The sequence below is a fragment of the Cherax quadricarinatus genome, chromosome 62 (genome assembly GCF_038502225.1).
Source record: "Cherax quadricarinatus isolate ZL_2023a chromosome 62, ASM3850222v1, whole genome shotgun sequence".
Lineage (NCBI taxonomy): Eukaryota > Metazoa > Arthropoda > Malacostraca > Decapoda > Parastacidae > Cherax > Cherax quadricarinatus.
This window is the reverse complement of record NC_091353.1, coordinates 2510724-2532565: the sequence shown is the minus strand read 5'-3', so window position 1 is coordinate 2532565 and position 21842 is coordinate 2510724. Positions and strand designations below refer to the sequence as shown.

The window sequence follows — 21842 nt, the reverse complement described above, 5'->3', positions numbered from 1 at the left end:
GAATAATTCAAAGAATTCCAGTTCATTGGCCGTGGTTCCAAGGGGACAGGTAGGTAGAATTCCACTTTGCGAGTCATCAAAGTGGTGAGGGCTGGGAACAAAATTGGGATTTTGCTGCCAATCCCAGATACGGTTTGCTGGTGGATACTGGACATCATAGGCTGGTTGTACGGGTGGTTGTGGCGGGCTGGTGGGTGACGCTCCGCTTTGTCCTTGAACTGACGAGTCAGCAGCGTGGGTTCCCGCGTGGCACAGCGAGTCACGCATGGCGGTGCCACTACCACCACCAGCCCCACTAACACCATCCACTGATGTCTGTGGCCCATCCATGCCAAGTGTAGCCACATCATCCTCACTATCACTACCTAAAACGGGTGTAGGGCCACGGGATGTACTCCGGGATGTACTACGGGATGTACTCCGTCCCCTGGGCATAGCATAGGGTACACTACCCGAGCGCATGCGGCGGCGCACATACCGACGCTTCACTGGTGAATATGTTTCCTCACTATCACTACTCGAATGATCGTCGAGCGCAATAAAATCACAATCCACGTCAGAATCATCGTCATTACTGAAGTCAGAGGCCAGGCCACGGGAAAATATTAGTTTTCTCTTACGTTTAGGAACAACCGACCGTGAGTCACGAGTGCCCACACCAGAGGTAGAAGGTCGAGGATCGTCGGGGTTTTCTGCACTATTATCGATATCCTGGTCATTATTTTCGGTCACTAACTCATCAAAGCCGTAGAATTCGTCTTCATTTCCACTTCCATCAGTGTCAGAACTATCAGACAGGAAGAGGAGAGTCCCAATTTTCCGGGGAGTCAGAGCTGACTTGCGACGAGACATGGTGAACAAGGGTGACTGAGCCGGCGTTCCCACAATGCTATGCAGGCGCCTAGATTTTTTGTTTATGGCGCACACCCACCGCGCAGACCCATTCTCTCATATGTAGGCCTATGAGCGCTTTCGCGCTAAATTTGACGGCGCTAGAATTTTGGCGTAGATCTACGGTTTGGACACTCACCGACCAGCCGTAGATCTACGGGACGGACCCTGAAAGGGTTAAAATGTTTACACAATAGTGTACTATTGTAATAAACAGAATACAATAGACCGTCATTTAACACAGTAGTTACGTTCCTGAAAAACGTCGTGTTAGGTAAAACCATGTAAGATGAACTGAAGAACTTATGGGAAAAATAGGGTTACGTTCCTAGGATTTCCAAAAAAGCCAAACAACTTTTTTTTAGGCCTCCACATCTTACAAAAATAGAAGTGAATATGTAATTGTAGTTTATTGTCGTGATGTATTATGTTGTTTTTACTGCTTAAGATTACAGTTGCAACAGAAATACAGTGGACCATCAGTTAACGATGCCTTCCGATAGCAATAAAATTGGATACCGATAAGTTTTTGTGTCAAAATATTGGCTCGGGTAACGATAAAAGACTCAGTTAAGAACATTCGTCCAGAACGTGTCCACTCGTCCTGAGCCGCCCGGCCACTCCAGTGTGGCTAGTGTGCCATTGTTTACAAGCCACTGTGGATGATTCCACGTGTACATGCAATACATTTTGTATTATTCCATTGTTTTTAGTGCTTGTAACTGCTAAATAAGCCACCATGGGCCCAAAGAAAGCTTCTAGTGCCAGTCAGCCCTTTGGTAAAGGGGTGAGGGAGAGGGGAGAATGTGCCTTTTTCAGTGATTCTGCAATATGTATATTAAAGCAGCAGGAGTCTATAGCAGCAGCCAGTGATAAAGTGTAGCATTAACCCTTTCAGGGTCGACAGGCCCTTTCCCAGACTTGTTCTCAGGGTCGACAAATTTAAAAAAAAAAAAAATTATTTTTTCTTGTGAAAAGATAGAGAATCTTTTCCCGATCATAATGACACCAAAAGTATGAAATTTGATGGAAAACTTACGGAATTATGCTCTTGCGAAGTTAGTGGTCGCAATGATGTTTACGCATCGGCGATTTCGCCCACTTTGAGCCCTATTGTCGGCCAATTCCAGTGTACTAGTCGACAAAAATCATAACTATTTTACTAGAACTCCATTTATTCTATCGAATGAGTTCAAGAAACCACCCATTTACCGATTTCAACTATCCAGTAAAGTGGTCAGAATTTAGTAATTTTGCCAATTTCACACAAATTTCAAAAGATGCCAATTTCCAAATAGGGTCCAGAATAAACAAGAAAGGCATTCCTGGCACTAAAATAACATTTCCTCTGTTCATTAGTCATGATCCCATGCCCCTCTTACATTCTTTTGCTTTCCACTTTGAATTTTTATTCTCACAAAAAATAGAAGATTTACCGTTATGCAGACTACTGCATTAGTGTAGAAATGGTATAAATAATATCAGCGCACTTTTGAAAGAATATTAGACTCACCAGTTGACGTGTATTGGATGCTTAGCATGATTTGTTTACTTTTGAACTTTGGCAAAAATCAAAGATTTCTGCTACTTTGAGCTCAATTTCAAGGTACTTTTCATTGTAAAACCAATCAAAATCATCTCAATTTCTGTAATATGTCTTCCATTCTATAAAATCAGACCAGGAAAACTAGAATACCATCATAAATACCATATGAAAATACAGTGCAAAGTCGCTGTTTTAAACCAAAAACACCGTCAAAGTTTTTTTTTTCTCATTACGCACTGTGTGCTGCAGGATTTTTTTTTATACTGCACACACTGACCACATAGACCCATTCTTTCATATGTAGGCCTACCGGCTTTCTCTCACTAGATTTGAGGGCACTAGAATTTAGGCGTACTAGTACATCAAAAACCCTGGTGCATAAGCCATACTAGTACATCAGAAACCCTGAAACGGCTAACTGCAGCAAGTAAGTTAAGTGATTAATCGATAGAAAAAGGAAGCCATAAACCTAACTCCTCCAATGTTGTTGGAGTTATGTAGGGTGACTGACAACACCGCTGTCTTTACCGCCTCTGCTGCCACCTCCCTCCACCACTATGTACGGCTTATGCTCTCAGTGTCCCTTATACACCCAACAACAACACAGCAACACTTGTGACATACTTGATGACGTATTTTATTCATTCTAGAGTATATGTCGTGTTTCCATGTTATTAATATTGTGTATTATGTCATATTAGGTAAATTGTGCTGGATAAATAAGCCGTAGAGCTGATAATAGTGTCCTATTGAAGGACTATCTTGTGTCTCCCAACACAGTTCCTAACTTACGCCAGAAACAGACCTCTCTGGAAAGCTTTTTTGAACGACAGGGGTCCAGTGGCTCTCAAGCTGGTCCTAGTGGCATTAAAAAACAAAGGAGGGAAGTAACCCAGGATAAGGACTTGGTATCTGAAGTCTTTATGGAGTGGGATTCTCCTTTCAAACAATTGGAAACTCCATCCTCTCCTCTCCTCCCATCTTCCATACATCACCATGTCTTCAATATAGGTAAGTGTGATGTTATTATTGTTTTATTATTCATGTATCATTGTTTTCTGTGTAGGGAAATGTATATTTCATGTTAAAAAATGATTTTGTTTAATACTTTTGGATGTCTGAAATGGATTAATTGGATTTCCATTATTTCTTATGGGGAAAATTAATTCGGAAAACGATAAAATTGGTTAAGGACAAGCTCTCTGGAACGGATTAATATTGTTAACTGAGGGTCCACTGTTCAGTGGAACCCCGAATATTGGCTGCTGGGTTTGTCGATCGAATCGTATTTAGGCTGATTTTTGGGCCAAAATTTTGCTTCGTTTTTCAGCAGGTGCCTTGCAAATCGGCTGTATTAGATTCGTCAGCCTGCCTTCTGCCAGGACGATGTACGTAGGTGAGTCAGTCTCCCTGTGTGTCTCAATGAATGAGCATATACTCAGCGCATTCTTCCAAAACATTTCCTTAAAATTCATTGTTTTTTGTGCTTGTTTATTAAGTGCGACTGTGAAATAAGCCACCTTGGGCCCAAAGGAAGTTGTGAGAGAAAGTGAGAAACATGATGGAATTTAAGAAAGAAGTTACTGAAAAATATGAGAGTGGTGTGCATGTACTCCAGCCTGCCAGGATGTATGGCAAAAACAAATAAACAGTCACTTCTATCCTGGCAAAGAAAGAACAAATCAAGGAGTTGGTGGAGGACCACAGGGAAGAGCTAACCACTGAAGAGCTGCAATGCTTTCAACTGGAACAGCAACAGACCACAGCTGAGGAACTTGCTTCAGAGGAGGAGGAAGAGAGAGGGAAGGAGGTGCCTTCTTCAGAGATTAAGGAGATTTGTGCAATGTGGAGTAGGGTGCAAGCTTTTGCTGAGAAATATCACTCTGACCAAGCTGAAACAAGCCATATCTGCAACATGTTCAGTGACAAAACCTTGGCTCACTGTAGGCAAATCTTAACTCTTTGACTGTTTCAGTCATATACAGTGGACCCCCGGTTAACGAACTTTTTTCATTCCAGTAGTATGTTCAGGTGCCAGTACTGACCGAATTTTTTCCCATAAGGAATATTGTGAAGTAGATTAGTCCATTTCAGACCCCCAAACATACACGTACAAACGCACTTACATAAATACACTTACATAATTGGTCGCATTTGGAGGTGATCGTTAAGCGGGGGTCCACTGTATATACGTCTTACGAGCCACCGTGTTTGACGTATATATATACTCAAAAATTCTAGTGGCTTCAAATCAAGCAGGAGAAAGCTGGTAGGCCCACACATGTGAGAATGGGTTTGTGTGGTCAGTGTGCACCATATAAAAAAAATCCTGCAGCACGCAGTGCATAATGAGGAAAAAAAAACTCCGACCGTGTTTTTGGATTAAAACGCCGACTTTGTGGTGTATTTTCCTGGTCACAGACCGGGCCGCGGGGGCGTTGACCCCCGAAACTCTCTCCAGGTAAACTCCAGTATTTATAGCTGTATTCTCATTTTCTTGGTCTCATTCGATAGAATGGAAAACATGTTATAAAAATAGACATGATTTTGATTGGTTTTACTATGAAAAGAACCTTGAAATGAGCTCAAAGTAGAGGAAATGTTTGATTTTTGCCGATGTTCAAAAGTAAACAAATTATGTCATTGTCCAATAAATGTCCAACTAGCCATTCTAATATGCAGTCATGAATGAGTTGACATTATTTATAGTTATTACAATATTGCAGTTGTCTGCATAACAGAAAATTTCTAATTTTTGTTTGAATAAAAATTCAAAATAGAAAGCAAGAGTAATATCAGAGGGGCCTGGAGACATTACTGATGAACAAAGAAAATGTTATTTTAGAGCCAGGAATGTCTGCATTGTTCATTCTGGACCCTATTTTGAAATTGCCATTTTTTTTAATTTGTGTGAAATTGGCCAAATTGCAAATTTCTGACCACATTATTGGGTAGTTGTAATCAGTAAATGGGCAGTTTCTTATGCTCAGTCGATAGAACAAATGGAGTTCTAAAAAAATAGTTATGAGTTTGGTCGACTGGAACAATGGAATTACCCGAAAATGGGGCTCAAGGTGGGCGAAATTGCCGATTTGTAAATATCGTTGAGGTTGCTAACTACAGGAGAGCATAATTCCGTAAGTTTTCCATCAAATTTTGTTTGTTTAGTGTCATTACCATCGGGAAAAGATTCTCTATCGTTTTATAAGAAAAAATTAGTTTTTTTTTTTTTTTTTTTTTTTTTTTTTTTTTTTTTTTTTTTTTTTTTTTTTTTTTTTTTTTTTTTCAAAAATTTTTCGACACCAGGAGACACCTCAGGATTTGGGGTTGCAACAGTCAAAGGGTTAAAGAGGTGCCAGAAACAAACCTCTTTGGACATTTTTTTTTTGTGTGACAGGGGTCCAGTGACTCAAGCTGGTCCTAGTGCCATTAAAAGACAAAGAAGGGAAGTAACCCGAAAGAAGGTAAGAAACTTGAAGTCATTGTGGAGGGGGATTCCCCTTCCAAACATAACCTCTCCTCCTCTCTCTCCCCTCCTTCCTGTCTTCCATATGCCAACAAGAGTCTTCAATATAGGTATGTAATAATGATTTAAATGTTCATTTATATGTAATTATCATTGTTTTGTGTATGTAAAACTATAGTTAAACTTTACAAAATGTATTATTTTTTATTATTTTTGGGTGTCTGGAATGGATTAATTGTATATTTACATTAATTCCTATGGGAAATATTGCTTCGAATTTAGGTCTTTTCGAATTTAGGCCGACCTCCTGGAACGGATTACAGCTGATATTTGGGGTTCCCTTGTAATAGTATTTCTTACCTTAAATTGTGGGTGCTGGTGTTTGTCGATAATTGTGGAGACTGGAGAGTTATGCTGTGGCCATACTGGGCTGAGGTGGTTGGTAGAGGTTCTGTTACTGAAGTCGATGGTTGTACTGGAGTGTGTATAAATTCTGTAATGGATTTCTGTCCTATTTTACCCTGCAGTACATTATATAACTGATGGTAAGGCATCAGATGCTCTAGACACTGTTTCAGGGTCCTCTTCAGTGAAAAAGTCTAATGTTAGGTCAGTCAAGTCAGTAAGTCAGTCAGCCAGTAAATCAGTCAAGTCAGTAAGTTGGTCAGTAAATCAGTCAAGTCAGTAAGTCAGACAGTGGGTCAGTCAAGTCAGTCAGTAAATCAGTAAGTCAGGCAGTAAATCATTCAAGTGAGTAAATCAGTTAGTCAGTAAATCAGTCAGTAAGTCAATCATCACATAAACTCATATTTACCTCATTCTTATGTACACAAAGTGAGCTTCATTATGGCCACTGGCTATTTCTCTAACATCTCTATTTTCTTCATTAATTCTAAGACTAAATGCTTATACCTTTTCTTGCCACTTTCAGCAACACTTGTATGCCTACTGGGTGCCATGATTGCTTGGCAGATTTAAGATACGGCAATTAAAATACATATCTAAACAAACACAGCAAGCTCCCAAAGAATTGTCCTACACATGTAGGCTGGGAGGGTGGTGGGGGTTGCAGAAGGTGGTGGGGGATGGTGGTAGGTCTCCCCCTTTGACTCAGTGATGTAACCCACAGCCAATCCATCGGGTGACTGCTTGCTCAAAATTTTTTCCCCTCCCATTTTATGAAGTGTTGTATAAAATTGCGCCACAGTTCTTCAGTCGTGCTAAAACTGAATCGTGCCAGATAAACTTGTGCTAAATGATGGTCTACTGTAGAAGAAATCAGCTCTAATATGCATTATCTAGGTATGCATACTGGTCAGAGAGCCCGTCGTAAGTACAAGTCATCAGTAAACACTACTCTAACTCTGCTCTAAAACACAACGATGATCATCAAAGCTTGCAGAGTATTCTGAGTTAGCAGACTTTAATGTTCCACCCAAATACTTTAGTCCTATAATTGTTTTTTTTACTGTCCATGTTTATATACTGTGTTCAAGGAGAAATGATCTCAGAGTGCTACATAATTGTTGGTTTTTGGTTGCATATAAACCTCTACACCCTTGAGCTATCACTTCCCACCCTGACCCATTACACACCACAAACGTTGTTGTGCCATTATGAACTTGTATTCTTCTTTATGCTGACATTTGCACTTCAAGACAGCTCCACCATATGTTTTGTTAAAAAAAAAAAATCTTTATTTATTTAGTTGATACCTACTATATTAAGCTAAATTTTCAGCATTTAATTCGCTTGTGTGATGAGGCTAGTGGACACATACATGATGAAGGAATTGTTGATGCTCTCGGGGAGAATTTCCTAAGTCAGTACAATAGCGGACACAAGTTTACAACACCAGTCAGGATACCAACTGTCATTTCACTTTTCAGGTGAGTCATTATTAGAGAGTACTTTTATATTTAGAATTTTTTAAGTAGTGTAGACATGCCTCTAGCAAGACAGTGATGGAGTGAGTGATGATGGAAGTGTTTCTTTTTTTCGGGTCACCTGCAGTGGTGGAAAATGGCCGATGTGTTAATAAAAAAAATGGGTTGAAGTGTTTTCAAACTTGGTACAAATACCATATTTTCCCTAACAATTAAGGAAGTGTTTTTGTGGAAAAATAATATTAGTTTCCAATATCATATATGTAATATATTGCTGCCACAAATTTGTTAGCCAAGAACTGGGCACAATAGACAGTGAAAATGATACAGTGAAGGAAGGAGAGAGAAAACGGCAGTGAGATTGATTAAAACAGTGAACTTGTCAGTATTGCTGCATGTAAACACATTGTTCTTATAGGTAGTACGTGTGCGGAGAGTGTAATTATCAGAGAGTATTGTAGCATGTTGTAGCGGTTGTATAGTGTTGTAGCAAGTTGTAGTGCATGTATAGTGTTGTAGCATGTAGTAGTGGTTGTATAGTGGTGTAGCATGTTGTAATTGTATACTGTTGTAGCATGTTGTAGTGCATGTATAGTGTTGTAGCATCTTGTAGTGATTGTATAGTGTTGTAGCATATTGTAGTGCATGTATAGTGTTGTAGCATGTTGTAGTGATTGTATAGTGTTGTAGCATGTTGTAGTGCATGTATAGTGTTGTAGCATGTTGTAGTGATTGTATAGTGTTGTAGCATGTTGTAGTGCTTGTATAGTGTTGTAGCATGTTGTAGTGCTTGTATAGTGTTGTAGCATGTTGTAGTGCTTTTATAGTGTTGTAGCATGTTGTAGCGGTTGTATAGTGTTGTAGCATGTTGTAGTGCTTGTATAGTGTTGTAGCATGTTGTAGTGGTTGTAAAGTGGTGTAGCATGTTGTAATTGTATAGTGTTGTAGCATGTTGTAGTGCATGTATAGTGTTGTAGCATGTTGTAGTGATTGTATAGTGTTGTAGCATATTGTAGTGCATGTATAGTCTTGTAGCATGTTGTAGTGGTTGTATAGTGTTGTAGTGGCTGTATAGTGTTGTAGCATGTTGTAGTGCTTGTATAGTGTTGTAGCATCTTGTAGTGCTTGTATAGTGTTGTAGCATGTTGTAGTGGCTGTATAGTGTTGTAGCATGTTGTAGTGCTTGTATAGTGTTTTGGCATGTTGTAGTGGTTGTATAGTGTTGTAGCATGTTGTAGTGGTTGTATAGTGTTGTAGCATGTTGTAGTGGTTGTATAGTGTTGTAGCATGTTGTAGTGGTTGTATAGTGTTGTAGCATGTAGTGGTTGTATAGTGTTGTAGCATGTTGTAGTGGTTGTATAGTGTTGTAGCATGTTGTAGTGATTGTATAGTGTTGTAGCATGTTGTAGTGCTTGTATAGTGTTGTAGCATGTTGTAGTGCTTGTATAGTGTTGTAGCATGTTGTAGTGGTTGTATAGTGTTGTAGCATGTTGTAGTGGTTGTATAGTGTTGTAGCGGCTGTATAGTGTTGTAGCATGTTGTAGTGCTTGTATAGTGTTGTAGCATGTTGTAGTGGTTGTATAGTGTTGTAGCATGTTGTAGTGGTTGTATAGTGTTGTAGCATGTTGTAGTGCTTGTATAGTGTTGTAGCATGTTGTAGTGGTTGTATAGTGTTGTAGCATGTTGCAGTGGTTGTATAGTGTTGTAGCATGTTGTAGTGCTTGTATAGTGTTGTAGCATGTTGTAGTGGTTGTATAGTGTTGTAGCATGTTGTAGTGCTTGTATAGTGTTGTAGCATGTTATAGTGCTTGTATAGTGTTGTAGCAGCTGTATAGTGTTGTAGCATGTTGTAGTGCTTGTATAGTGTTGTAGCATGTTGTAGTAGTTGTATAGAGTTGTAGCATGTTGTGGTTGTATAGTGTTGTAGTGGCTGTATAGTGTTGTGGCATGTTGTAGTGCTTGTATAGTGTTGTAGCATGTTGTAGTGCTTGTATAGTGTTGTAGCATGTTGTAGTGGTTGTATAGTGTTGTAGCATGTTGTAGTGCTTGTATAGTGTTGTAGCATGTTGTAGTGGCTGTATAGTGTTGTAGTGGTTGTATAGTGTTGTAGCATGTTGTAGTGGTTGTATAGTGTTGTAGCATGTTGTAGTGGCTGTATAGTGTTGTAGCATGTTGTAGTGCTTGTATAGTGTTGTAGAATGTTGTAGTGGCTGTATAGTGTTGTAGCATGTTGTAGTGGCTGTATAGTGTTGTAGCATGTTGTAGTGCTTGTATAGTGTTGTAGCATGTTGTAGTGGTTGTATAGTATTGTAGCATGTTGTAGTGGCTGTATAGTGTTGTAGCATGTTGTAGTGGCTGTATAGTGTTGTAGCATGTTGTAGTGGCTGTATAGTGTTGTAGCATGTTGTAGTGCTTGTATAGTGTTGTAGCATGTTGTAGTGGTTGTATAGTGTAGCATGTTGTAGCAGCTGTATAGTGTTGTAGCATGTTGTAGTGGCTGTATAGTGTTGTAGCATGTTGTAGTGGCTGTATAGTGTTGTAGCATGTTGTAGTGGTTGTATAGTGTTGTAGCATGTTGTAGTGGCTGTATAGTGTTGTAGCATGTTGTAGTGGTTGTATAGTGTTGTAGCATGTTGTAGTGGCTGTATAGTGTTGTAGCATGTTGTAGTGGTTGTATAGTGTTGTAGCATGTTGTAGTGGCTGTATAGTGTTGTAGCATGTTGTAGTAGTTGTATAGTGTTGTAGCATATTGTAGTGCATGTATAGTGTTGTAGCATGTTGTAGTGGTTGTATAGTGTTGTAGCGGCTGTATAGTGTTGTAGCATGTTGTAGTGCTTGTATAGTGTTGTAGCATGTAGTGGTTGTATAGTGTTGTGGCTGTATAGTGTTGTAGCATGTTGTAGTGCTTGTATAGTGTTGTAGCATGTTGTAGTGCTTGTATAGTGTTGTAGCATGTAGTGGTTGTATAGTGTTGTAGCATGTTGTAATGGTTGTATAGTGTTGTAGTGGCTGTATAGTGTTGTAGCATGTTGTAGTGCTTATATAGTGTTGTTGCATGTTGTAGTGGCTGTATAGTGTTGTAGCATATTGTAGTGCTTGTATAGTGTTTTAGCATGTTGTAGTGCTTGTATAGTGTTGTAGCATGTTGTAGTGCTTGTATAGTGTTGTAGCATGTTGTAGTGCTTATATAGTGTTGTTGCATGTTGTAGTGGCTGTATAGTGTTGTAGCATGTTGTAGTGCTTGTATGGTGTTGTAGCATGTTGTAGTGGTTGTATAGTGTTGTAGCATGTTGTAGTGCTTGTATAGTGTTGTAGCATGTTGTAGTGGTTGTATAGTGTGGTAGCATGTTGTAGTGCTTGTATAGTGTTGTAGCATGTTGTAGTGCTTGTATAGTGTTGTAGCATGCTGTAGTGGTTGTATAGTGTTGTAGCATGTTGTAGCAGCTGTATAGTGTTGTAGCATGTTGTAGTGGCTGTATAGTGTTGTAGCATCATTGTAGTGCTTGTATAGTGTTGTAGCATGTTGTAGTGGTTGTATAGTGTTGTAGCATGTTGTAGCGGCTGTATAGTGTTGTAGCATGTTGTAGTGGCTGTATAGTGTTGTAGCATGTTGTAGTGGTGGTATAGTGTTGTAGCATGTTGTAGTGGCTGTATAGTGTTGCAGCATGTTGTAGTGGCTGTATAGTGTTGTAGCATGTTGTAGTGCTTGTATAGTGTTGTAGCATGTTGTAGTAGTTGTATAGTGTTGTAGCATGTTGTAGTGGTTGTATAGTGTTGTAGCATGTTGTAGTGTTGTAGCATGTTGTAGTGGTTGTATAGTGTTGTAGCATGTTGTAGTGGCTGTATAGTGTTGTAGCATGTTGTAGTGCTTGTATAGTGTTGTAGCATGTTGTAGTGGCTGTACAGTGTTGTAGCATGTTGTAGTGCTTGTATAGTGTTGTAGCATGTTGTAGTGGCTGTATAGTGTTGTAGCATGTCGTAGTGGTTGTATAGTGTAGCATGTTGTAGTAGTTGTATAGTGTTGTAGCATGTTGTAGTGGTTGTATAGTGTTGTAGCATGTTGTAGTAGTTGTATAGTGTTGTAGCATGTTGTAGTAGTTGTACAGTGTTGTAGCATGTGGTAGTAGTTGTATAGTGTTGTAGCATGTTGTAGTGGTTGTATAGTGTTGTAGCATGTTGTAGTAGTTGTATAGTGTTGTAGCATGTTGTAGTAGTTGTACAGTGTTGTAGCATGTTGTAGTGGTTGTATAGTGTTGTAGCATGTTGTAGTGGTTGTATAGTGTTGTAGCATGTTGAAGTGCTTGTATAGTGTTGTAGCATGTTGTAGTGCTTGTATAGTGTTCTAGCATGTTGTAGTGCTTGAATAGTGTTGTAGCATGTTGTAGTGCTTGTATAGTGTTGTAGCATGTTGTAGTGCTTGTATAGTGTTGTAGCATGCTGTAGTGCTTGTACAGTGTTGTAGCATGTGCTTGTATAGTGTTGTAGCATGTTGTAGTGCTTGTATGATGTTGTAGCATGTTGTAGTGCTTCTATAGTGTTGTAGCATGTTGTAGTAGTTGTATAGTGTTGTAGCATGTTGCAGCGGCTGTATAGTGTTGTAGCATGTTGTAGTGGTTGCATAGTGTGGTAGCATGTTGTGCTTGTATAGTGTTGTAGCATGTTGTAGTGCTTGTATAGTGTTGTAGCATGTTGTAGTGCTTGTATAGTGTTGTAGCATGTAGTGCTTGCATAGTGTTGTAGCATGTTGTAGAGGTTGTATAGTGTTGTAGCATGTTGTAGTGCTTTTATAGTGTTGTAGCATGTTGTAGTGCTTGTATAGTGTTGTAGCATGTTGTAGTGCTTGTACAGTGTTGTAGCTTGTTGTAGAGGTTGTATAGTGTTGTAGCACGTTGTAGAGGTTGTATAGTGTTGTAGCATGTTGTAGTGCTTGTATAGTGTTGTAGCATGTTGTAGTGCTTGTATAGTGTTGTAGCATGTTGTAGTGCTTGTATAGTGTTGTAGCATGTTGTAGTGCTTGTACAGTGTTGTAGCATATTGTAGTGCTTGCATAGTGTTGTAGCATGTTGTAGTGCTTGTATAGTGTTGTAGCATGTTGTAGTGCTTGTATAGTGTTGTAGCATGTTGTAGTGCTTGTATAGTGTTGTAGCATGTTGTAGTGCTTGTATAGTGTTGTAGCATGTTGTAGTGCTTGTATAGTGTTGTAGCATGTTGTAGTGATTGTATAGTGTTGTAGCATGTTGTGCTTGTATAGTGTTGTAGCATGTTGTAGTGCTTGTATAATGTTGTAGCATGTTGTAGTGCTTGTATAGTGTTGTAGCATGTTGTAGTGCTTGTATAGTGTTGTAGCATGTTGTAGTGCTTGTATAGTGTTGTAGCATGTTGTAGTGCTTGTATAGTGTTGTAGCATGTTGTAGTGATTGTATAGTGTTGTAGCATGTTGTAGTGCTTGTACAGTGTTGTAGCATGTTGTAGTGCTTGCATAGTGTTGTAGCATGTTGTAGTTGTATAGTGTTGTAGCATGTTGTAGCGGCTGTATAGTGTTGTAGCATGTTGTAATAGTTGTATAGTGTTGTAGCATGTTGTGGTGGTTGTATAGTGTTGTAGCATGTTGTAGTGCTTGTATAGTGTTGTAGCATGTTGTGCTTGTATAGTGTTGTAGCATGTTGTAGTGCTTGTATAATGTTGTAGCATGTTGTAGTGCTTGTATAGTGTTGTAGCATGTTGTAGTGCTTGCATAGTGTTGTAGCATGTTGTAGTGGTTGTATAGTGTTGTAGCATGTTGTAGTGCTTGTATAGTGTTGTAGCATGTTGTAGTGATTGTATAGTGTTGTAGCATGTTGTAGTGCTTGTACAGTGTTGTAGCATGTTGTAGGGCTTGCATAGTGTTGTAGCATGTTGTAGTGCTTGTATAGTGTTGTAGCATGTTGTAGAGCTTGTATAGTGTTGTAGCATGTTGTAGTGCTTGTATAGTGTTGTAGCATGTTGTAGTGCTTGTATAGTGTTGTAGCATGTTGTAGTGCTTGTATAGTGTTGTAGCATGTTGTGCTTGTATAGTGTTGTAGCATGTTGTAGTGATTGTATAATGTTGTAGCATGTTGTAGTGCTTGTATAGTGTTGTAGCATGTTGTAGTAGTTGTATAGTGTTGTAGCATGTTGTAGCAGCTGTATAGTGTTGTAGCATGTTGTAGTGGTTGTATAGTGTTGTAGCATGTTGTGGTGGTTGTATAGTGTTGTTGCATGTTGTAGCGGCTGTATAGTGTTGTAGCATGTTGTAGCGGCTGTATAGTGTTGTAGCATGTTGTAGTTGTTGTATAATGTTGTAGCATGTTGTAGTGGCTGTATAGTGTTGTAGCATGTTGTAGTGCTTGTATATTGTTGTAGCATGTTGTAGTGCTTGTATAGTGTTGTAGCATGTTGTAGTGGCTGTATAGTGTTGTAGCATGTTGTAGTGGTTGTATAGTGTTGTAGCATGTTGTAGTGGTTGTATAGTGTTGTAGCATGTTGTAGTGCTTGTATAGTGTTGTAGCATGTTGTAGTGGCTGTATAGTGTTGTAGCATGTTGTAGTGGCTGTATAGTGTTGTAGCATGTTGTAGTTGTTGTATAATGTTGTAGCATGTTGTAGTGGCTGTATAGTGTTGTAGCATGTTGTAGTGCTTGTATATTGTTGTAGCATGTTGTAGTGCTTGTATAGTGTTGTAGCATGTTGTAGTGGCTGTATAGTGTTGTAGCATGTTGTAGTGGTTGTATAGTGTTGTAGCATGTTGTAGTGGTTGTATAGTGTTGTAGCATGTTGTAGTGCTTGTATAGTGTTGTAGCATGTTGTGCTTGTATAGTGTTGTAGCATGTTGTAGTGCTTGTATAATGTTGTAGCATGTTGTAGTGCTTGTATAGTGTTGTAGCATGTTGTAGTGCTTGTATAGTGTTGTAGCATGTTGTAGTGCTTGTATAGTGTTGTAGCATGTTGTAGTGCTTGTATAGTGTTGTAGCATGTTGTAGTGATTGTATAGTGTTGTAGCATGTTGTAGTGCTTGTACAGTGTTGTAGCATGTTGTAGTGCTTGCATAGTGTTGTAGCATGTTGTAGTTGTATAGTGTTGTAGCATGTTGTAGCAGCTGTATAGTGTTGTAACATGTTGTAGTAGTTGTATAGTGTTGTAGCATGTTGTGGTGGTTGTATAGTGTTGTAGGATGTTGTAGTGCTTGTATAGTGTTGTAGCATGTTGTGCTTGTATAGTGTTGTAGCATGTTGTAGTGCTTGTATAGTGTTGTAGCATGTTGTAGTGCTTGTATAGTGTTGTAGCATGTTGTAGTGCTTGCATAGTGTTGTAGCATGTTGTAGTGGTTGTATAGTGTTGTAGCATGTTGTAGCGCTTGTATAGTGTTGTAGCATGTTGTAGTGATTGTATAGTGTTGTAGCATGTTGTAGTGCTTGTACAGTGTTGTAGCATGTTGTAGGGCTTGCATAGTGTTGTAGCATGTTGTAGTGCTTGTATAGTGTTGTAGCATGTTGTAGTGCTTGTATAGTGTTGTAGCATGTTGTAGTGCTTGTATAGTGTTGTAGCATGTTGTAGTGCTTGTATAGTGTTGTAGCATGTTGTAGTGCTTGTATAGTGTTGTAGCATGTTGTGCTTGTATAGTGTTGTAGCATGTTGTAGTGATTGTATAATGTTGTAGCATGTTGTAGTGCTTGTATAGTGTTGTAGCATGTTGTAGTAGTTGTATAGTGTTGTAGCATGTTGTAGCAGCTGTATAGTGTTGTAGCATGTTGTAGTGGTTGTATAGTGTTGTAGCATGTTGTGGTGGTTGTATAGTGTTGTTGCATGTTGTAGCGGCTGTATAGTGTTGTAGCATGTTGTAGCGGCTGTATAGTGTTGTAGCATGTTGTAGTTGTTGTATAATGTTGTAGCATGTTGTAGTGGCTGTATAGTGTTGTAGCATGTTGTAGTGCTTGTATATTGTTGTAGCATGTTGTAGTGCTTGTATAGTGTTGTAGCATGTTGTAGTGGCTGTATAGTGTTGTAGGATGTTGTAGTGGTTGTATAGTGTTGTAGCATGTTGTAGTGGTTGTATAGTGTTGTAGCATGTTGTAGTGCTTGTATAGTGTTGTAGCATGTTGTAGTGGCTGTATAGTGTTGTAGCATGTTGTAGTGGTTGTATAGTGTTGTAGCATGTAGTGGCTGTATAGTGTTGTAGCATGTTGTAGTGGCTGTATAGTGTTGTAGCATGTTGTAGTTGTTGTATAATGTTGTAGCATGTTGTAGTGGCTGTATAGTGTTGTAGCATGTTGTAGTGCTTGTATATTGTTGTAGCATGTTGTAGTGCTTGTATAGTGTTGTAGCATGTTGTAGTGGCTGTATAGTGTTGTAGCATGTTGTAGTGGTTGTATAGTGTTGTAGCATGTTGTAGTGGTTGTATAGTGTTGTAGCATGTTGTAGTGCTTGTATAGTGTTGTAGCATGTTGTAGTGGCTGTATAGTGTTGTAGCATGTTGTAGTGGTTGTATAGTGTTGTAGCATGGCACACCATCTAAAGGGGACAAAAAGATACAAAACATCCAGGCCATGGGAAAACCTGGGTAGCCACAGCCACTCAAGAGGGAGAGGTTTTTTAGTGCCAGAAAGGAAAAAAAAACTGGCAGGAAATGCCAGAAATCGTACACCAAATCCAGTCATTCCTGGAGTGTAACCACAGTCGATGGCCTCCACTCCAAACCAACAGATACAGATACTAATGCCGGAAAAAAAATCCCCCCCCCCAGTACCAACAATACCACCAGTCCGATGACATTCTTCTTTGCAAATATACAGGGTCTAAAGCCAGCAACAAACAACAAAATACCTTTCATCCGTGGACTGCTTGCAGAGGCAAAGGCAATGTTCGCGGCTTTCACTGAGACCCACATAAAGGATCACTTGGACAACGAAATATGGATCCCAGGTTACAACCTATACAGATGTGACAGATTGAACAGGCAAAAGGGGGGGGGGTTGGCCTGTACATTGCAGAGTCACTTGTTTGCACAGAACTGCTTAATGCCTCAAATGATGTAGTGGAAGTTTTAGCAGTAAAGATCGAGAACCAAAACCTAGTCATTGTGGTAGTCTACAAGCCTCCGGATACAACATCCCAGCAATTCCAGGAACAGCTGTTAAATATTAACCACTGTCTTTAAAATCTTCCAGCTCCTGCACCCAACATCTTGCTCCTGGGGGATTTCAACTTAAGGCACCTAAAATGGAGGAATATAGAAAATAATATTGTTGCAGTAATAACACCAGGAGGCAGCTCTGATGAAAACTCGCACTCACATGAGCTTTAAAATCTCTGCACAAAATTCAATTTAAACCAGCAAATAATAGAGCCTACTAGACTGGAGAATACACTAGACCTCATCTTCACTAACAATGATGATCTGATACGAAATGTCACCATATCAAAAACAATATACTCAGATCACAACATAATTGAGGTTCAGACATGTATGCGCGGAGCCCCAGACCAACATAATGAGATTAGTCATGAGGGAGCATTCACCAAATTCAACTTCAATAACAAAAACATAAAGTGGGACCAAGTTAACCAAGTCCTAACCGATATAAGCTGGGAAGATATACTAAGCAACACAGACCCCAACTTATGCTTAGAACAGATTAACTTGGTGGCACTCGATGTATGCACAAGGCTTATTCCTCTAAGAAAAAGGAGGAGTAGATGTAAAATAGAAAGAGACAGGCGCTCCCTTTACAGGCGACGGAAAAGAATAACAGAGCGGCTAAAAGAGGTCAATATATCTGAAATGCGTAGGGAGACACTGGTCAGAGAAATAGCAAGCATCGAACTTAAGCTAAAGGAATCTTATAGGAGTCAGGAATTGCAGGAAGAACTAAAAGCCATAAATGAAATCGAAAGAAACCCAAAGTATTTCTTCTCCTATGCCAAATCAAAGTCGAAAACAACATCCAGTATTGGGCCCCTACTTAAACAAGATGGGTCCTACACAGATGACAGCAAGGAAATGAGTGAGCTACTCAAGTCCCAATATGACTCAGTTTTTAGCAAGCCGCTAACCAGACTGAGAGTCGAAGATCAAAATGAATTTTTTATGAGAGAGCCACAGAATTTGGTTAACACAAGCCTATATGATGTTATCCTGATGCCAAATGACTTCGAACAGGCGGTAAATGACATGCCCATGCACTCTGCCACAGGGCCAGACTCATGGAACTCCGTGTTCATCAAGAACTGCAAGAAGCCCCTATCACGAGCCTTTACCATCCTATGGAGAGGGAAGCATGGACACGGGGGTCGTCCCACAGTTACTAAAAACAACAGACATAGCCCCACTCCACACAGGGGGCAGTAAAGCAACAGCAAAGAACTACAGACCAATAGCACTAACATCCCATATCATAAAAATCTTTGAAAGGGTCCTAAGAAGCAAGATCACCACCCATCTAGAAACCCATCAGTTACACAACCCAGGGCAACGTGGGTTTAGAACAGGTCGCTCCTGTTTGTCTCAACTATTGGATCACTACGACAAGGTCCTAGATGCACTAGAAGACAAAAAGAATGCAGATGTAGTATATACAGACTTTGCAAAAGCCTTCGGCAAGTGTGACCATGGCGTAATAGCGCACAAAATGCATGCTAAAGGAATAACAGGAAAAGTCAGTCGATGGATCTATAATTTCCTCACTAACAGAACACAGAGAGTAGTAGTCAACAGAGTAAAGTCCGAGGCAGCTACGGTGAAAAGCTCTGTTCCACAAGGCACAGTACTCGTTCCCATCTTGTTCCTCATCCTCATATCTGACATAGACAAGGATGTCAGCCACAGCACCGTGTCTTCCTTTGCAGATGACACCCGAATCTGCATGACAGTGTCTTCCATTGCAGACACTGCAAGGCTCCAGGCAGACATCAACCAAATCTTTCAGTGGGCTGCAGAAAACAATATGAAGTTCAACGATGAGAAATTTCAATTACTCAGATATGGTAAACACGAGGAAATTAAATCTTCATCAGAGTACAAAACAAATTCTGGCCACAAAATAGAGCGAAACACCAACGTCAAAGACCTGGGAGTGATCATGTCGGAGGATTTCACCTTCAAGGACCATAACATTGTATCAATCGCATCTGCTAGAAAAATGACAGGATGGATAATGAGAACCTTCAAAACTAGGGATGCCAAGCCCATGATGACACTCTTCAGGTCACTTGGAACACAGGCAGGAGAGATACATGATTATATACACCTGGAAAATCCTAGATGGACTAGTACCGAACTTGCACACGAAAATCACTCACTACGAAAGCAAAAGACTTGGCAGACGATGCAACATCCCTCCAATGAAAAGCAGGGGTGTCACTAGCACGTTAAGAGACCATACAATAAGTGTCAGGGGCCCGAGACTGTTCAACTGCCTCCCAGCATACATAAGGGGGGATTACCAACAGACCCCTGGCAGTCTTCAAGCTGGCACTGGACAAGCACCTAAAGTCGGTTCCTGACCAGCCGGGCTGTGGCTCCTACGCTGGTTTGCGTGCAGCCAGCAGTAACAGCCTGGTTGATCAGGCTCTGATCCACCAGGAGGCCTGGTCACAGACCGGGCCGCGGGGGCGTTGACCCCCGGAACTCTCTCCAGGTAAGTGGCTGCATAGTGTTGTAGCATGTTGTAGTGGTTGTATAGTGTTGTAGCATGTTGTAGTGCTTGTATAGTGTTGTAGCATGTTGTAGTGCTTGTATAGTGATGTAGCATGTTGTAGTGGTTGTATAGTGTTGTAGTGCTTGTATAGTGTTGTAGCATGTTGTAGTGCTTGTATAGTGTTGTAGCATGTTGTAGTGCTTGTATAGTGTTGTAGCATGTTGTAGTGCTTGTATAGTGTTGTAGCATGTTGTAGTGGTTGTATAGTGTTGTAGCATGTTGTAGTGCCTGTATAGTGTTGTAGCATGTTGTAGTGGTTGTATAGTGTTGTAGCATGTTGTAGTGCTTGTATAGTGTTGCAGCATGTTGTAGTCCTTGTATAGTGTTGTAGCATGTTGTAGTGCTTGTATAGTGTTGTAGCATGTTGTAGTGGTTGTATAGTGTTGTAGCATGTTGTAGTGGCTGTATAGTGTTGTAGCATGTTGTAGTGCTTGTATAGTGTTGTAGCATGTTGTAGTGCTTGTATAGTGTTGTAGCATGTTGTAGTGCTTGTATAGTGTTGTAACATGTTGTAGTGCTTGTATAGTGTTGTAGCATGTTGTAGTGCTTGTATAGTGTTGTAGCATGTTGTTGTGCTTGTATAGTGTTGTAGCATGTTGTAGTGGCTGTATAGTGTTGTAGCATGTTGTAGTGGCTGTATAGTGTTGTAGCATGTTGTAGTGCTTGTATAGTGTTGTAGCATGTTGTAGTGCTTGTATAGTGTTGTAGCATGTTGTAGTGTTTGTATAGTGTTGTAACATGTTGTAGTGCTTGTATAGTGTTGTAGCATGTTGTAGTGCTTGTATAGTGTTGTAGCATGTTGTTGTGCTTGTATAGTGTTGTAGCATGTTGTAGTGGCTGTATAGTGTTGTAGCATGTTGTAGTGGCTGTATAGTGTTGTAGCATGTTGTAGTGCTTGTATGGTGTTGTAGCATGTTGTAGTGGCTGTATAGTGTTGTATGTTGTAGTTGTATAGTGTTGTAATGATTGTAGAGTGTTGTGACATGTTGAAATGATTGTAGAGTATACCTGGAGAGAGTTTTGGGGGTCAACATCTCTGCGGCCTGGCCTGTGACTAGGCCCCATGGTGGATCAGGGCCTGATCTACCAGGCTGTTACTTTTGGCCGCATGTAAACTGACGTACAAACTACAGCCTGGCTGCTCAGGTACTGACTTTAAGTTCCTGCCCAATGCCTTCTTGAAGATAGCCAGGCGTCTATTGGTAATCTTCCTTATGTATGCTGGGAGGCAGTTGGATAGTCTTGACCCCCTGACACTTATTGTGTTGTTTCTTATCGTGCCAGTGGCAGCCCTGCTTTTCATATGGGGGATGTTGCAGCATCTTACGAGTCTTTTGCTTGCATAGGGAGTGATTTTCACATCCAAATTTGGTATACTGATCCTGGTGGCCCAGTGGCCTGGTGGCTAAAGCTCCCGCTTCACACACGGAGGGCCAGGGTTCGATTCCCGGCGGGTGGAAACATTTCGACACGTTTCCTTACAACTGTTGTCCTGTTCACCTAGCAGCAAATAGGTACCTGGGTGTTAGTAATCTTCTCTTAGGATTTTCCAAGTGTATATAATCGTGTATTTCTCCCACCTGAATTCTAGGGAGCACAGGTTGAGGAACTTCAAGCTTTCCCAGTAATTTAGGTGTTTTATTGAACTTATGTGTGCCGTGAAGGTTCTCTGTACATTTTCTAGGTCAGCAGTTTCACCTGCCTTGAAAGGTGCTGTTAGTGTGCAGCAATATTCCAGCCTAGATAGAACAAGTGACCTGAAGAGTGTCATCATGGGTTTGGCATCCCTAGTTTTGCAGGTTCTCATTATCCATCCTGTCATTTTTTCTAGCAGATGCAATTGATACAATTTTGTGGTCTTTGAAGGTGAGATCCTCTGACATGATGACTCCCAGGTCTTTTACATTAGTTTTTTGCTCTATCGTGTCTTTGGAATTTGTTTTATACTCCAATATACATGTAGTTTTAATTTCCTCACGTTTTCCATGTCCGAGTAGTTGAAATTTCTCATCATTGAACTTTAATTGTTTTCTGCGGCCCATTTAATGATTTGGTTGATGTTTGCCTAGAATCTTGCAGTGTCTTCAATGGAAAAGACAGTGCTGTGGCTTACATTCCTGTCTATGTCAGATATGAGGATGAGGAACAGGATGGAAGCAAGTACTGCACCTTGTGGAACAAATCTTTTCACAGTAGCCGCCTCAGACTTTACTACTACTATTTGTATTCTATTTGTTAGGAAATTATAGATCCATCTACCAACTTTTCCCGTTATTTCCCTATCATGCATTTGGTGCACTATTACACCATGCTCACACTTGTCAAAGGGTTTCACAAAGTCTA

General features: G+C 40.2%; 1 protein-coding gene across 1 annotated transcript in view; it reads left to right on the top strand.

The window, feature by feature from the left end:
- The window catches only part of LOC128687119 (PCNA-interacting partner), an 89435-nt gene that overhangs the window by 44965 nt on the left and 22628 nt on the right, over positions 1 to 21842 (top strand). Inside the window, exon 9 of the mRNA XM_070098334.1 lies at positions 7644 to 7792. Within this exon, the coding sequence (XP_069954435.1) occupies positions 7644 to 7792 (149 nt within the window). The remainder of the gene's footprint in view (positions 1 to 7643; positions 7793 to 21842) is intronic.